The following is a 15,355-nucleotide window of genomic DNA, read 5'->3' as shown; positions in this document are numbered from 1 at the left end:
TGGAGGTAGCTTGGAATTTGAACTTAAATCTAAGCTAAAGAGAGGCAAATCTGTTGGTTTAACTATATGAAATATATCAGCTGAGTCCATTCCACGAAGCACCTGGCGCAGAAAACGTCGCACATTGTTCAGTGGTTAACGGAAGCTGAGCTCCCATCACGTGACTTTGGTGCAGGGTCTGAGCCTGGACCTCGGCTTCGCTCGTTCAACCCTTAGTTAACGCGGCTGCTGGAGCTGCTTCATGTATGAACATTTTGCGAAAAGGACCTGGATACAAATATATATCTGGAGTGTGAACCAGAAAAGCCTCAGATTACAACTTAAGCTGGGAGCACAAGATGATGCCACGATGACTTCTGCGAATTTTGCTGCAGCTCAAGCTCGCGTCCTGGAACGCCGACAACAGCGCGACGCTGAAGCCCGGAATAATAGCGTCGATCCACGCACCCGACTTCCTCCAGCCATTAGGAATCTTCCATATCCGTTGCATAGAGCGACTAATAGTGGATTCGCGTTATGGGATACCATCAAGGGCAGGGAAGGAACGCGGCCAGCATTCAGAGTGGGCCAGGTTGACGCAGAGTTGTTGGATGAGGAGCTACTGGGGCTGCTGAAGGGCCAAGTTGGAGAAGGGCTGAAATACTTTGGGGTTAGGAAAATCTGCTTTCATGGTGATATTGGAGAATTGCTCTTTTGATGGTTCTGAAAGCTGACGGGATTCTATGTTTAAGCGTCACATGCGGGAAGATTGGTCCCACGAAATCGAGCTCGCCCTCCGCGCAATCTTATTCAAGTTATCGATATGGGATCATAACGCTTCGTATGGTGCCGCGCTCCAGAACCTGAAATACACCGATAGCCGAAGTAAAGGACCAGTGTATAAACCGCCAACAAAGTGGCAGAAAGTACTTTACGGACTGTTAACTGTAGGAGGTCGTTATGCTTGGGACAAATGGGATGCTTGGATGATAGATCAAGAAGGAGGTTACGATGAGGTATGAATGGCTTGTGTACGGGGGCGAAGCTTGGTATTCTAACAGTGTTCAGCCATCTCCCACCGTCAAATCACTCGCGAAACTTTCAAACGCCGCTTCGACCGTTCATTCAATGGCAGCATTGGTATCCTTTCTTGTTTTTCTTATCAATGGACGATACCGAACATTGGTTGACCGTCTTTTGAGAATGCGGTTAACTCCACCATCGATGCAAGTTAGCCGCGAGGTATCATTTGAATACCTTAATCGTCAACTTGTTTGGCATGCCTTCACTGAGTTCCTTCTATTTCTATTACCTCTTGTTGGTATTGGCCGCTGGCGGCGTTGGCTTTCGAGGGCATGGAAAAAGACAGTCTCTTCCCTTCGTGTAAAGGACGAAGGGGACGAGGATGCCAAAAACCAGGGACCACTAGGCTTTTTACCGGAAAGAACATGCGCGATCTGTTATCAAGAGCAGAATCCTACGGCATCGTCGGAATCTGACGTAATGGCTGTGGGCGGCGCATCTGGTGGTATAATCGGGTCGGCCCAAACAGATATCACAAACCCTTACGAAGCAATACCATGTGGGTGCATATATTGTTTTGCTTGTATTGCGCAAAAGCTCGAAGCCGAAGAAGGGGAAGGTTGGATGTGTCTCCGCTGTGGAGAGATTGTCAAGCAATGCAAGCCTTGGAATGGTGATGTCCTTGAAGAAACCCGACCACATTCAAGTAGCGGGAAGAATGTCGGGTTTGTGACGGCCCAAAAAACAGACCCCAATGCTCAGCACACAGATGAGTCTACGGCCGAAAGTAGTAATATGTGGGCGACGATCGAAAGAGACGAAACGGACGACACGAGTGTCGGTGGTGAAACAGATCATGAAAGCAAATTCTCATAAAGTAGCCTGTCTCATGTTTTTGGGGGTCTTTTCGACTGTGTGAGAGGACATCGAGCGAGTCTATCTTGAAGAACACGGCGGTTTCTTGGACCCGAAGCTCTTGCCCAACTTAATGATTCAAAGGCGAATTTTGGCTTTCCTACCTTAGACTTCCACAGGCATTTGCAACACAATGCTCCGTTGCCAGTTCCGGTGTATTTAATGCATCGCCCTGCCCCTATTACTCTCGGACAGCAATAATCGTCACAAGGATAAGGAGGCTATTCTCCGTGTTCGAATTTACAATCTGCCTTTTTATAATAGACATGCACTTTGATGGCCGATCAATTAGGCTAATCGGTGCCCCAAGTTCACCATAGTCAATTGTTTAATTTATTCACGGTGGTCCATAACATCTTAACAATAAGATAAGGTTCATTATGTGTTATCCCTTACACCTCCTTGCTCCAATGCATTGAAAAGCAGGAAGCATGACTGCCGATAAAGAATTTATGAAATGATGGCCATAGCAGCACAAATTGTTCCCACAAGAGGGAACAATCCTCTCACAACATTCAAGCGGGACCAAGTCTTCAACCAGCTCTGGACCTCAGCCTCATCTCTAGAAGCCCTCAGTTCACCCTGAACATCCTTCTCCTTCTGCGCAACCAGGCCCTCGGTTTCTGCAGATTTTGCCTTGGCGATTAACTTGTTGTTGGTGGGTTTCATGATTAGGAGAGTGAATGGGACGGGAGCAATGGTAAACAGGGCGGCGAGCAAGTAGTAGTTTGCAGCGACGACGTTTCCCTGACGAGTGAGTGTGCCTTGCCGGAAGTGGTACGACAAGTAGGAGTATACTGAGGCGGTGATCAAGGAGGCGAGCGGGACAATCGATTTACCGATGCCATATGCATGGTGCCATTGCGAGGCGATGTGGGAGACTGGTGTGCCTGGCTGGAAGGACGAGTCGAAAGTACGTTTGCTGGTAGCCCCCGGCAGAATGAGGGTTGGAACGAGTGCAACGGAAAAATTGAGGATGCCCCCTGGGGTTTTGTCAGTTGAACTGAGCTTCTTGCCCTTTGACAACGGCCTGTGGAGGTATATATTGAGGTTGCCTACCGGCCAGGACTCCAGAAGCCGTGATTCCCAGGACCTGGGAGGTTCCGATTAGGGTGGAATGGTCTGCCATGCTGGTTGTATGCTTTTGAGTAGAATAATTAGGAATTAACTGGCTGTCTTCGAATCACTTCAGCTGTTTCTCGCGAATTCTCGAGGATCCCCCGAAGGCAAAGATAACCTTTCGCCTTTTTTAAACACCAGGCAGCCAACTGGAGTTAATTCTTCTGCCTTGCTCGAGCAACAATAGTTGATCCTTGCGTCATTCGTCGACGTCATTGAATCTCGGCGAGTCGGTAATTCCGCCCCTGGAATGCGAAGGTTGCTGCTAACTGGCAATGTTCAAAATCTCGCACAAGAAACAGTGCCAGGTAGGAAGGTGTTTTCCCATCGCCGACAAGTCAATGTACAAAAAAGCCAGATTCCGGCCGGGGTCAGGAGAGCTTTCTGACGTCCAGACCCTCGACCAGTGTTGTGGATATTCTTGCTGCAGGGTCGGTGTTACGTGCAGACCTTGTCCTATACGCGAAACCCTTGACTCCCTGGTCGGGAATTCAACTATTAATTCATCTGAAGTAGTCTGCCGCTTCAATCCTCTCATCTAGCTCCTCAAACATGCAAAGAAAACGCCGTTTCGTTCGAGAGCTTGGCCCCATCGGCAAGCCGGGGAAAATGACTTGCCGTGACACCCAATGACGACGTCCTTATTCGTGGTGACTAAGGCCGCTTCTGAGCCGAAGCGAGCGCGGGGCCGAACTTAATCCCGTGAGGGGCATTCACTAGCAGTCCATGATATGTAAACAGAGGTTCCGGTCAGCGATTTGTTGCAATCAAATCGGAGTAGAGAGAAAGTCGCTGAGTCGAATATTACTTGGCGCTGCTGGAAGCTTCGGGGTATCTTCTGACTGGATTCTGTGATAAGCCTATTAGACCAAACACACTCGACTGGCGAGGTACTCAGAGCTACCAATATCTATATTACCCAAGATTTTTCTACCAGATCAATTGACAGGTCACCGAAGGTGTACAGGCTGATTGAAACATGGCTTCTCAAGCTCCTATTGCGCAAGATGGACCAAACGAGGAGGCGAAATATATCGACTTCCCCTGTCTTCCTGATGATGCGATGCGGGACGGAAAACCGGCCTTGAACAAATATTCTCAGTTCATTACAAAAGGTCATGATTACCCAGGTGCCCAGGTGAGAAGATATTTTATAAAGCTTATGTTTAGAAATCACATTATGTTGGTGTTTTGCTAACGCGCGATGAGCACCATAGGCAATGTTATATGCTGCTGGGGTACCTGATAGGGATGCCATGAAAACGAGTCCTCATGTTGGCATTGCATCAGTATGGTGGGAAGGAAATCCCTGCAACATGCACTTGTTGGATTTAGGAAAGACTGTGAAAAAGGCTGTTATAGATCAGGGCATGCTGGGATGGCAATACAATACCATTGGTGTCTCTGACGCAATCACAATGGGTCATGAAGGTCTGTGATTCAATTCATACTTCAGCACTGCCAAAGAAAATGTCATTGACCATGACATACCATTTTCATTTCAGGCATGCGCTTTTCTCTGCAGTCTCGTGAGGTCATTGCCGACAGCATCGAAACTGTGACTTGCGCACAATACCATGACGGTTGCATTGCCATACCTGGTTGTGACAAGAACATGCCTGGGTGTATTATGGCCATGGGAAGACACAACCGCCCCTCCATGATGATATACGGTGGCACAATTCAAGGCGGATATTCGAAACTATTGCGACGACCCATTAACGTTTCGACCTGCTATGAGGCCGCGGGTGCTTATGCGTATAATACTTTGGTCCAGCCGGACGATGGCGGGGACAGGAGCAAAACTAAGGATGAGATCATGGAAGACATTGAAAGACATGCTTGTCCGAGCGCTGGGGCTTGCGCAGGCATGTATACTGCGAACACAATGGCCACAGCAATTGAGTCGATGGGTCTGACTCTGCCTGGTTCATCTTCTACCCCCGCAACATCACCAGCGAAGATGCGAGAATGTGTAAAAGCGGCTGATGCAATTAAATTGTGCATGGAGAGGAACATCAGACCGCGCGACTTATTGACAAAACGGTCCTTTGAGAATGCCCTGGTCATGACAATGGCTCTCGGTGGAAGCACTAACGGCGTTGTTCATTTCATTGCCATGGCTAGATCGGCTGGTGTTCACTTAATGCTAGATGACATCCAGCGTGTTAGTGACAAAATTCCTTTTATCGCGAACCTCGCCCCAAGCGGAAAATATTACATGGCAGATCTATACGAAATTGGAGGCATTCCATCCGTCCAGAAATTGCTTGTCGCCGCAGGCCTTTTAGATGGCGGTATTCCCACGGTGACTGGAAAGACATTGGCGGAGAACATTGCATCTTTCCCCTCCCTCCCACAAGACCAAGCTATCATTCACCCACTTGACAACCCGATCAAGTCAACCGGCCATCTCCAGGTGCTCAGGGGAAACCTTGCCCCTGGCGGTGCTGTCGCTAAAATTACCGGAAAAGAAGGTACTAAATTTACGGGAAAGGCTCGCGTATTTAACAAAGAGCACGAGTTGGACGCCGCTCTAAGCCGTGGCGAGATCCCACGCGGAGATAACCTCGTCCTCGTCGTTCGATACGAGGGACCAAAGGGTGGTCCCGGAATGCCGGAACAACTCAAAGCTAGTGCTGCCTTGATGGGAGCTAAACTCACAAACGTAGCGCTGATTACAGATGGCAGATATTCAGGTGCCAGTCATGGATTTATTGTTGGACACATTGTCCCAGAAGCTGCAGTGGGCGGTCCGATTGCTGTTGTGCAGGATGGTGATACGATCACAATCAACGCGGATACCAACGAACTCACAATGGATGTTTCTGACGAAGAAATCGCACAGCGTTTGAAGGGGTGGAAACCGCCAAAACCACGTGTTACCCGGGGGGTGCTGGCGAAGTATGCTAAATTAGTCGGAGATGCATCAAATGGTGCTATGACTGACCAGTTTTAGAGCAACGACTCCAAGCATGTTAGCATATCAAGTATCCATGCGTTCTAGGGTGCGTGTGGTATGTAGTTAGTCCGTTAGCAATTCAGGGTCTCTATGCGCAACGAGTTTTTTTCAAGCTGCCCCAGGTAAACATCAGTAGATGATAACATCCTTGTGAGGATACTTCGTGCCACGACGGGTCCTACCTATGGCGAGTTGCTGATCGAGATTCCGGGATAAGGCCTCCCCGGCCCTTTGGGTTTTACAGATGGTGAAAACTTGTCGTTTCTAGCTCCATAAACCGTGCTGATAATAAAGCACTCTCACAGGCACACACTGGTCCCTGGCAGCGCGCCCACTCGGAGTGGCATAGGTAAGCTGCCGGGACTCGGGATCGCCAGGTTTGTCATGTGATTCGGGAAGAGGCTCCAGAAACCTAAAAAGGGTGCCGGGAGTGGCGCTAAGCCCTGCGTGATGACGCAGGAGTGCCAAAACACTTTTCAACATCAGTCACCACGCAGCGGAAACAGGCACATCGGTGGGTTTTCACCAAGTTTGCAAAGACCGTGCCGCACTCTTACAAAGAAGTCCCCTTTGTACTCCGTACAACTGTTTGAAATGCCTTGCTACCTTGATGGACTGCTTAATTGGTTCTACACCACAACGCTGAGGCTCCGCTTTCTAATTACTGCTGCTCAACCTCAGATGTAACAGATTTTTTTTCTAACCCTGCAATCCGCGCATTTAAATACTGAAACCCCATGAAAAAGTACTAGGACCTTTGATGAAGTTGAATACATTAATATCACCCCTATTTCCCCGAATCAAAAGCAATTTTGCCAAAAGTATTCTGTGAGACTTCTATCGCAAGCGCTGCGCTGAATGACTCATGGAAATGAACTCCATTTTCTCAATTTCCCCGTTCTTATCGTCCCCGATCTACCATGCTGTTTGCTCTACAAGAGAGAAAGCGTATCTCTCCTGGGATTCGATTGTCGATCTCATTGCTCAATGCACATTTTCAAAATTTTATAGCGTCATATCTGGCAAGGGGAGCTTGGATGATAGAGCCTCCCTCGCCCTCCTGTCTTGGGTATCGTCAATTGCCCTTATCGCGCTAGGTTCTGGCGTGATTTACAGACAGATTCACGGACGGTCCAGGAAGAAGTCATTTCGAAACGGCGACAATCGGCCACCGTATTCGACGAACAGGGCTCGTGAGAGTACGGAATCATCTAGCGAAGATGATACCTTCGAGGATGATGAGCGTGGCCTCAGTCCCTTTGATACTATAATATGCGATGGTAGGTAGGATCCAGTAATTTCTTGCATTGTTTGCTCGAACTAATTAGATATAATTAGATGACAAAGACCACGATCCCGGTTTGTTAAAGAAGCATTCATCCAATGTCTCTTACACAACTTCTATCGCGACGTATCCGTCCATCAGGACGTTTTTCTGCCCTCATCCTCACATTGAAAAGCTTCCCACGAAACCATACCCTTTACCACTCCTCGTGTTTGTACATGGGCTGGGAGGCTCTCTTGCCCAGTTCCACCCTATTCTGACAACACTTACGAATGTCGGTCCTTGTTTTGGTATTGATTTTCCTGGGTGTGGGCTGTCTACGTTCTCGCCAAAGTCTTGGTCGGCTTATTCTGTGGAGGCGCTTGCCACCCTTCTTGCAACCGCAATTGAGCGGCATCTGGATACCGCCAGAAATCAACAGGTCATATTCATCGGACACAGTTTAGGATGCTCCATTGCGACTCTGATTGCTTCCTCAATATCTCCAATCGCACCCCAACTGAAAGAACATATCATTGGATTCATCGCCCTGTGTCCACAGGCAACCCCACCTTCCAAAGCCACTACCTCACACTTTCGGAGATTATTGCATATCCCGGAATCCATATTCAATGCGTGGCGAAAATGGGATAGGCGAGGTGGCCTTAATAGTCCAAGTGTGCTGAGGTTTACGGGAAGTGAAGCAGATATCGGGACAAGAAAACTTCAGCTGCGATTTAATGAGCAAAGCCGAACCCCGATATGGAGGAGGATGGCATGGGGCACGCTTCCAGAACACGATGCCAGCGGGAAGACTGTTAGCGGAATACCTGGGGAAGAGATGTGGAAGGGCATCCAAGTTCCACTCCTGCTTGTCGCTGGGGAATCAGACCCGATCACGAAACCAATAGAAGTGTCGAGAATCCTTGAATACTTTAGCAAACTCCCAGACACCCACAAATCTGCCTGTGATGAAATAGAAACCGGCACAGGACTAATCCAGGGTCATCTCCCGAAGGGTTCGACAAATGGGACAGTGCGTCCCTCGTTATCCGCTACCTCCGAGATTGATATCGAGTTCCACGGCGAACGCCATTCAGAGAAGGCGGCTGTTAGGTCGTTTATATTCCCCGCTCCGGCATCCCATGCTCTTCTTTATGACCGTGCTACGTATCGTGCTCTATCTGGTTTGATACAAGGCTTCCTGGCGAACGACATCGACTCTCGTCTAGGCATCGGGTGGCAGTTACAGCATCTCACCACCTCTGGGAAATGGGACGTGAAAAATCTTGCCAAATGGAAAGCAGTGGAGCCAGTCTCAAAGCCGATTGGCGATACGTTCTTTGCGTTGAAGACATTACGTGAGCTCGACCAAGAACATTCGCCTATTCCCTTCGTACAAAAGTGGAAAGGGAGAATATTCGCGATCATTGACATTAGTCATGAAAGCCCCGTATATAACCCAAGTCAGCTCGATAATGGTGGCATCCAATACCACAAGCTTCCGACAGTGTCCAAGATTCCTCCGACAGTTGACGAAGTTCATGACTTTGTCGCCCTTGTTGATCGCCTTGAGGAAGAGATTTCCTCCCAAGTCAAGAACCAGAGCGACCCCGATGCACCTCGTCCTCTGATTGGTGTTCACTGTCATTACGGCTTTAATCGAACAGGATTTTTTCTTACATCATATCTCATCGAACGTAAAGGTTACACTGTTGAAGAAGCTCTCGAGGAGTTCAAACGGTGCAGACCACCCGGGATACGCCATCCACATTTTATCGATACCCTATTTGTACGATATTGCGCAGGTCTCCGTGGGGAGGAAGCGTTGAGCCTTTAGAATGCATTCGTTCTTGGGGTTGCTGAGAAGCAAAGGCGTTTGTCTGTTTCAGGGATCAAAGTTCTTGCTCGCGAACATTATACTTAAGAGTATATTTTTGATGTTTAACATATAATAGTGATGATAAACATGGTAATAATAGTAATAGGCGAACAAATATTTTCAACTAGTTAACTAATAGGAAAACTTGACTGCTTTTTTAGAACGCTGGCTTGCGATGCCATGCCAAAAATGGGACTAGTCTATATCAGGACTAGCGTCTAGGGTAGCACTAGGACAAAACAGGATAAGCGAGCTATCGGGGGAGAGGTTCCACACCACACTACGCTTAGCGCGCTACACAACCTCAGCAGGTCAAATGAATTGAAATTTCGAGGGGATTCGAGCCCGACAACGACGCGCGACGACAGACCACCCGACAAACGCACCCTTCTTAGCTCCCACAGAAGCCTCCGTGCTCTCCTCTTGATTTTCGATTCGAGGCTTTTGCTGATTACACCTTTGCAGCCATGGGAGGCGTCACCGTTCGCGATGTGGATGTAAGTGTTGAATGTTCATTATATGAGGAATGGCTGTGGCATGCGTGGTTCCGAGGCGGCGGACGTTCGTTTTTCGAGTGAGAAGAGACGAGGTTAGAGCGTTCTGGGAAGGGTTTTAAGAAAGGCTGGGGTTTGGGTCTGGGAAAATGTCCGATTAGGGATCAATGATAGAGCATATTTCGAATGTGCGATAGCCGGGCGAAGACGAAATATGAATCTGGCAAAAGCTTTGGGAAGACGAGCCAGCCGCCAGCGCCATATCCTCAGAAAACTCGTGGTTTTTTTATATCAGACTTGCGTTGGAACGATACTGATACTGTTGGTCCGTATAGGCGCAGAAGTTCATCAATGCGTACTCCGCTTTCTTGAAGAGACAAGGCAAATTGCCAATCCCAGGTGCGTCAACCTTCTATTTCCCACGCCTCCTTGATCTTTTCCCAATAGACTTACCTCACTCATCCCCCGTGAGAGAAAATCGCGTGATGCTGATATGGTTCAAATTTATAGGATGGGTTGACACCGTCAAGACCTCCACTGCCAGAGAACTCCCTCCTCAGTCCGATGATTGGTATGAGCCCGAGACTTCTAGCCGATCTAGATGACCGGTTTGCCGAATTAGTTTAAGACTGCACATGGTGCTTACTTCGATTTTTTAGGTTCTATGTCCGCGCTGCTTCAGTTGCCCGACACATCTACCTCCGCAAGACCGTCGGTGTTGGCCGTCTACGAAAGGTCCACGGAGGAACCAAAAACCGCGGTTCCTGCCCATCCCACCACGTCAACGCCAGCGGTGCCGTTGACCGCAAGATTGTCCAGGCTCTCGAGAAGATCGGTGTCGTTGAGGTAGATGAGGAGAAGGGTGGTCGCAGAATCACACAGACCGGCCAGAGAGATTTGGACCGCATCGCCAAAACGACCCTTGAGGAGGAGGAGGAAGATGATGAGTAAATGGTGACCCGGGGCTGAGAGAGGGTGCTTGATTGCGACAGAGCTTGTGTTGATAGGGACGGTCTTGGTCGAAATTTTAATGACTCCATCATGATCCAAAGCTTGTGGCGCAAATTGGGCACCATGATCCAGGGAGCGGGGAATACTCTTTAGACATACCGCCATCGCTCAGAGGCGTTGCCCCATTTGAATGGAGTACGGTGTGACATCTATTTTAATATTTTGATGAGCGTCCTACTCCAGTTCGGCTATTTCCATGATCCGGCGGCATGTCCTCCTGTTCAGTATGTGACAGTGGCTCTCCATGGACGACTGATACGTCTATTTCATTTTTCTTTATTCGCCAATGAATCTCCCTGTCTCTCCTCTGCTTGTAGCATCATGTTTTATGCTTTTCCTGCATGAACCTCATCAAGAAATCAAAAAAATTTTACTTGTTCAGCCATGTTTATTTGTACGTGTGGATAAAAAGGTGTCTGGATTATCAGGTTTCAAGGATAGCAATTCGGTTGTTCAAGCCAGCACCATGGAGTGCGGATGGAGCAAGACTTAACCAAGGCTCTCAACCCCGCAAAAAACCGAAGGCCAAGGAAATGTTCTGATATCAAATTCCGGGGTATAGAGCATAAAGCAAGAGGAGAATAGGAAAGGATATTCTAGTTTGAGTCAGCCGCTGTTACTTACATTCAATTGATGCATTATTCATCCTGCCTGGCCTCGCTGCAGCATTCATCGCCGAAGGTTCAGCCACCGGGGAATGCTTGGATCCCATGTCACCACGCACATAAACTTCACGCATCAGCAAGATTTCGTTCTCCACTTAATTGGGTGCAACTGGAACAGAGAACCTAAGGAGGGGTAAACCGTACTTTCTATGGCTATATAAAAGGTGCCAGCACCCGAGGAGAGAGCTTCAAAACCATGATCATTCTTTCATCTAGGATAGCACCGATATCATTTATCACACACCACATACAGAGATCTTTTACACACCGCCAATTCGTAACCATGGCTTCCAAACTCACGTTGCAGTCAACGTATAAAATGAACTCGGGATATGAGATTCCGGTGCTTGGATTTGGGGTAAGTAGCATCATCATCAATGGGTTAATATCTCCTTTCTCGAGTTCCCTGGCATTTTGGCTCTAGACAAGTTTTATTTCGGATATAAAGTTACCAGTTTTATCAATCTGGATCAGCATTCGCTCTTCTCGAATCATTCCAAATTCCAAGCTGAATTGCAGGATTGCCATAAAGTGTCATTGGAGAATCACTATGCTAACCGTTGTTTCATCGTAAGGTGTATCAAACGTTCGTCTCCCTTAACAGGAAAACAAGTTCCAAGCTAGACATTGACTGTTGACAAAACAGACCTCCAGAGGTCACTGAAAAAGTGACATTGAAGGCGTTGGAGACAGGATATAGACACGTATATTCCCCCCATCGTTATAAAAATCTTGCACATGCTTGGCCATAGCTTGATATAATCCTACCGGTAACATTAACTCGGAGAACAGATCGATTCTGCCAAGGCGTACTGTAACGAAGCAGAGTGTGGCGAAGCGATTAGAGCGTCTGGCTTGAAGCGGGAAGATGTTTTTTTTACTACCAAAGTCCCATGGAGATCTTTGGGATATGAGAAGACGAAGCAGTCCATTGAGGAGAGCTTGAAGGCTGCGAAAGTGGATTATTATGATCTGTAGGTCCAAATTGCAATATGTCTCTCTGTCAGGGTGGTAGTATCTGACCGGCCATTAGTATCCTCCTCCATGCCCCCTATGGAGGGCGAGACGCCCGTGAAGGTTCATGGCGTGCCCTTGTTGAGGCCCAAAAGGCGGGCAAAGTTCGCTCAATTGGTATCTCAAATTATGGTGTCCATCATCTTGATGAACTGGAAGAATACAACAAGTCTATTGGAGGAAAGATAGATGTCGGACAATATGAGATCCACCCTTGGCTTCCCAGGCAAGACATTGTCGAATGGCTTCGGAAGCGTAATATCGTTGTTGAAGCATACAGCCCTCTTGTACGTGCGCAGAAGATGGACGAACCAATTCTGCATGAATTGGCCAAGAAGCATAACAAGACCCCGGCTCAAATCCTGGTCCGATGGAGTCTGCAAAAGGTACCATTTCATCCTTCCTTGCTTTATCCACATTGACGGCTACTGAATTTCTCTATCGCATGGTAGGGCCTGATCCCACTCCCAAAATCTGTCACAGAATCTCGAATCGTAGAGAACGCCAACGTTTTCGACTTTGAGCTTTCCGAACAGGATATGAAAGCCATGGAGACCAACGAATATCAGAATGTCTGCTGGGACCCGACTACCCACAAAGACGGGGATCCAATTAATTTTTAGGATGTAATCATCCTTATCGATATGACACCTTTACATTTGTTTCTTAAATCACCTCTCCCTAAGAGATATCAAAGGCAGTGGCCATCCCATGTTCCAGATATTCCTTTCTTCGCTCCCTTCCTGGCCTGGTTTCTAGAAAAAATCTCACAGAGAGTCCCAGGGAATACAGTAAATCATGACAGTATCAAAACATGTTCACGTGCAGGCCAGTCAGTACTTCATATAGTATATCAAACCACGCTAGCGAAGCATGAACAACAACGCGGTATTTCCCAACAGGCCAAAGCAAATCTCACTTGCATCTGTTTATGACTTTCTCTTCCACAAAGTGAGCATCACGAAGAAACATCCTACTCTTCTCCCTCTCCTGGGAGAAGGTGTTTGCCTGAGTAATCACAGTGGTTTGTGATATACCTTTCATATCTCAGCTCTGATTTTGCAAAGCTTCGTTTGGAAGTCTGGCTTCCAAACAAATTCATCTTATGTTTGAAATTTGAGGGTGAAGAATCAAAAGTTGTTCCTCAACAGTCTATTCTTGTGATAGAAGAGGCATTTCAGTTCAAAGCTTTGATTGAACTAGCTTTGTTCTGAATTCAACCAAACTTCACTATCCAGCAGTCATGGCGCCAGCACAGGGTGAAGGAAGGCACCTGAACTAGTATGTGTATCATCCTGTCCAGGTGACTAAAACATAGATCTGATGCAAAACAGCCAGTCGAACCATGGCAATAATAGAGACTGGCCTGATAATCCTATGGAATTCATGATTAACGGCGCTATTCGTGGAATCACTGGAGAAAATGACCAAGACTTTGTGTCCCAAATTGGTGTCACTGAGAACATCCAGCCTTTGGGCGGTGATTCCAATAATGAAGACGATTGCAGCTTTGTTTTTCAGAATGGCGTCCCTGAGGATAACCAGTCCATGGAAATCAACTCCCAGTGCGGAGAGTATCCTGACTTTATCTCCCAGGTTGATCCCAGCGAATATTACCAAACCTTGGGAAGCACCTCCGATAGCGACGACTCTGCTTCTGAGTCAAGTATAAATGGGCAGCCTAATCATTCACTTCTAAATTGCGAGAATCTAGAATGCACGGATGACTCTAACTTCGGTGACATCGAGTCCAATGGAGATACTGCATACGATACAGAGTCTCTTTGGAACGAATCGGACGGCGAAGCCTTGACAGCGTCCATGGATGGGCATGGCAATGATTTCACTCCCAGAGACAGAAGCCATAATCGCTTAGGTGGATATCAAGGCCTTTTGCTTAGTCAAATCGATTTGGGATTTCTCGGCGAGGACGATTCTGATTCCCTGACGACTGACCCTCTGGCAAGCTCCGATGAAGATGACTATGGAGAAATTTCCTATGACTTCGAAGAGATCACTCCTATAATTCGCAACAATAGCTTCGTGAGGAGAATGGAGAACAGAAGACTTCCATCTAGCTTCGATCCGGATATTGTTTTTGACGACGATTCAGACTCAAATGAACCGCATGATGGACCTTTCTTAGTTCAAGGTCAAATCTGGGAAGATCCGTCATCTGATGAACTCAACAGCTTTATTGTCGCGCAAGGAAGAGCACATGTTCACGAACAACAGCCTGCTTCTCCACTACTGATAGAGGAGGGCTCTGATGAGAACAAAGAAAACATCCCTCCACAGCGCCAGGTTCAGTCAAGAATTGGTGATAACAGGCATGGCAATGAACCAAACACAGTGCGTGGGACTCGAGGACGGTTTGACCCCGTACAGAGTGTGCAACACCACTCGTTTGGACCATTGAGGCCTGTTGCTCCCTGGCCTCTTGAGTAATGGGTTTCTCTGGGAATGAACGAAGGATGGACAGTGCTATCAAGAGCACATGAATCCTGGAGATGTTGTTGCGCACCCCTCCGGCAATCACTTTTTTATTTCCTGGCTGCTTGCTATTGATAAGTTTATGCTACCCTTTCCATTGGTCCTGGGTGATATGAAGTGATGTTGCACGGTTGAGGAATATCACTTGTTCCGGAATACACAAAAAATCATGTGAGCTGGCGTGCATCATTGTACATACACGCAGGTAGCTGGCTTAGTTACTCCTTACTAACAAGCTATTCGGCGAAACCCAATTCCGTGACACGCTTGGGACGTCGTTGGTCTGGAGGGGAAAGCCTAAAAATAGGCAGTTGAACGTGGCTTGTCACCGCAACTTTGAGAAGCACAGTGGAGGAGATACACCCATATGATCTACTGTTCCAAGCCATCGGTGCGGAAGCGTCATAGTTTTTTTTTTTAATCTCAAGGCCACTTGGCAGCCTGTTTCATAATTATCAGACCAAGCCCCAAACTCCCTGACGCTCAGGCCTGTATAACTCCCAAATCGCATCAAGGTGGGGTTTGGGATTGGGG

The 15,355-nt window shown here is 47.7% G+C and overlaps 7 protein-coding genes across 7 annotated transcripts; 6 read left to right on the top strand and 1 right to left on the bottom strand.

Annotated features, from left to right (window-relative positions):
* The first annotated feature begins 223 nt into the window (after positions 1–223).
* PEX2 (peroxisome assembly protein (Peroxin-2)) lies at positions 224–1,904 on the top strand. Its single transcript, XM_003071621.2, has 3 exons — positions 224–649; positions 732–995; positions 1,048–1,904. Exons 1-3 carry the CDS (start codon positions 242–244, stop codon positions 1,876–1,878), a joined length of 1,503 nt encoding a protein of 500 aa, XP_003071667.2. The 5' UTR covers positions 224–241; the 3' UTR covers positions 1,879–1,904.
* Positions 1,905–2,187: 283 nt separating this feature from the next.
* D8B26_003922 (uncharacterized protein) lies at positions 2,188–3,174 on the bottom strand. Its single transcript, XM_003071622.2, has 2 exons — positions 2,977–3,174; positions 2,188–2,900 (listed from the first exon to the last, which is right to left on the bottom strand). The coding sequence occupies exons 1-2, from the start codon at positions 3,044–3,046 to the stop codon at positions 2,368–2,370; spliced, it is 603 nt and encodes a 200-aa protein (XP_003071668.2). The 5' UTR covers positions 3,047–3,174; the 3' UTR covers positions 2,188–2,367.
* Positions 3,175–3,610: 436 nt separating this feature from the next.
* Positions 3,611–6,106, top strand: D8B26_003921 (uncharacterized protein). Its single transcript, XM_003071623.2, has 4 exons — positions 3,611–3,926; positions 4,004–4,174; positions 4,254–4,467; positions 4,542–6,106. Exons 2-4 carry the CDS (start codon positions 4,016–4,018, stop codon positions 5,993–5,995), a joined length of 1,827 nt encoding a protein of 608 aa, XP_003071669.2. The 5' UTR covers positions 3,611–3,926; positions 4,004–4,015; the 3' UTR covers positions 5,996–6,106.
* A 757-nt stretch (positions 6,107–6,863) lies between these two features.
* D8B26_003920 (uncharacterized protein) lies at positions 6,864–9,102 on the top strand (the record flags this gene model as incomplete). Its single annotated transcript, XM_003071624.2, has 2 exons — positions 6,864–7,278; positions 7,337–9,102. 2 exons carry the CDS (start codon positions 6,864–6,866, stop codon positions 9,100–9,102), a joined length of 2,181 nt encoding a protein of 726 aa, XP_003071670.2.
* Positions 9,103–9,611: 509 nt separating this feature from the next.
* Positions 9,612–10,589, top strand: RPS19 (40S ribosomal protein eS19; the record flags this gene model as incomplete). The annotated part of the gene is made up of 4 exons (XM_003071625.2): positions 9,612–9,641; positions 9,974–10,037; positions 10,149–10,209; positions 10,298–10,589. 4 exons carry the CDS (start codon positions 9,612–9,614, stop codon positions 10,587–10,589), a joined length of 447 nt encoding a protein of 148 aa, XP_003071671.1.
* Positions 10,590–11,597: 1,008 nt separating this feature from the next.
* Positions 11,598–13,231, top strand: D8B26_003918 (uncharacterized protein; the record flags this gene model as incomplete). Its single annotated transcript, XM_003071626.2, has 6 exons — positions 11,598–11,672; positions 11,890–11,900; positions 11,961–12,018; positions 12,107–12,288; positions 12,348–12,714; positions 12,781–13,231. 6 exons carry the CDS (start codon positions 11,598–11,600, stop codon positions 12,949–12,951), a joined length of 864 nt encoding a protein of 287 aa, XP_003071672.2. The 3' UTR covers positions 12,952–13,231.
* Positions 13,232–13,571: 340 nt separating this feature from the next.
* Positions 13,572–14,776, top strand: D8B26_003917 (uncharacterized protein; the record flags this gene model as incomplete). Its single annotated transcript, XM_003071627.2, has 2 exons — positions 13,572–13,609; positions 13,663–14,776. The coding sequence occupies 2 exons, from the start codon at positions 13,572–13,574 to the stop codon at positions 14,774–14,776; spliced, it is 1,152 nt and encodes a 383-aa protein (XP_003071673.2).
* Positions 14,777–15,355: the final 579 nt, after the last annotated feature.

Source organism: Coccidioides posadasii, chromosome 2 (assembly GCF_018416015.2).
Source record: "Coccidioides posadasii str. Silveira chromosome 2, complete sequence".
Classification (NCBI taxonomy): Eukaryota; Fungi; Ascomycota; class Eurotiomycetes; order Onygenales; family Onygenaceae; genus Coccidioides; species Coccidioides posadasii.
Note: the sequence above shows the minus strand (reverse complement) of the source record. Positions and strands in the feature narration are given on the sequence as shown.

Excerpts from the sequence above, each read along its gene's own strand:
- PEX2 (XM_003071621.2), top strand. The coding sequence starts at position 242 with ATGTATGAACATTTTGCGAAAAGGACCTGGATACAAATATATATCTGG. Across the intron at positions 650-731 it reads AAGGGCTGAAATACTTTGGG|CGTCACATGCGGGAAGATTG; the intron begins GTTAGGAAAATC and ends TCTATGTTTAAG. Across the intron at positions 996-1,047 it reads AAGAAGGAGGTTACGATGAG|CCATCTCCCACCGTCAAATC; the intron begins GTATGAATGGCT and ends AACAGTGTTCAG.
- D8B26_003922 (XM_003071622.2), bottom strand. The coding sequence starts at position 3,046 with ATGGCAGACCATTCCACCCTAATCGGAACCTCCCAGGTCCTGGGAATC. Across the intron at positions 2,901-2,976 it reads GGCTTCTGGAGTCCTGGCCG|GGGGCATCCTCAATTTTTCC; the intron begins GTAGGCAACCTC and ends ACAAAACCCCAG.
- D8B26_003921 (XM_003071623.2), top strand. The coding sequence starts at position 4,016 with ATGGCTTCTCAAGCTCCTATTGCGCAAGATGGACCAAACGAGGAGGCG. Across the intron at positions 4,175-4,253 it reads ATGATTACCCAGGTGCCCAG|GCAATGTTATATGCTGCTGG; the intron begins GTGAGAAGATAT and ends TGAGCACCATAG. Across the intron at positions 4,468-4,541 it reads AATCACAATGGGTCATGAAG|GCATGCGCTTTTCTCTGCAG; the intron begins GTCTGTGATTCA and ends TTTTCATTTCAG.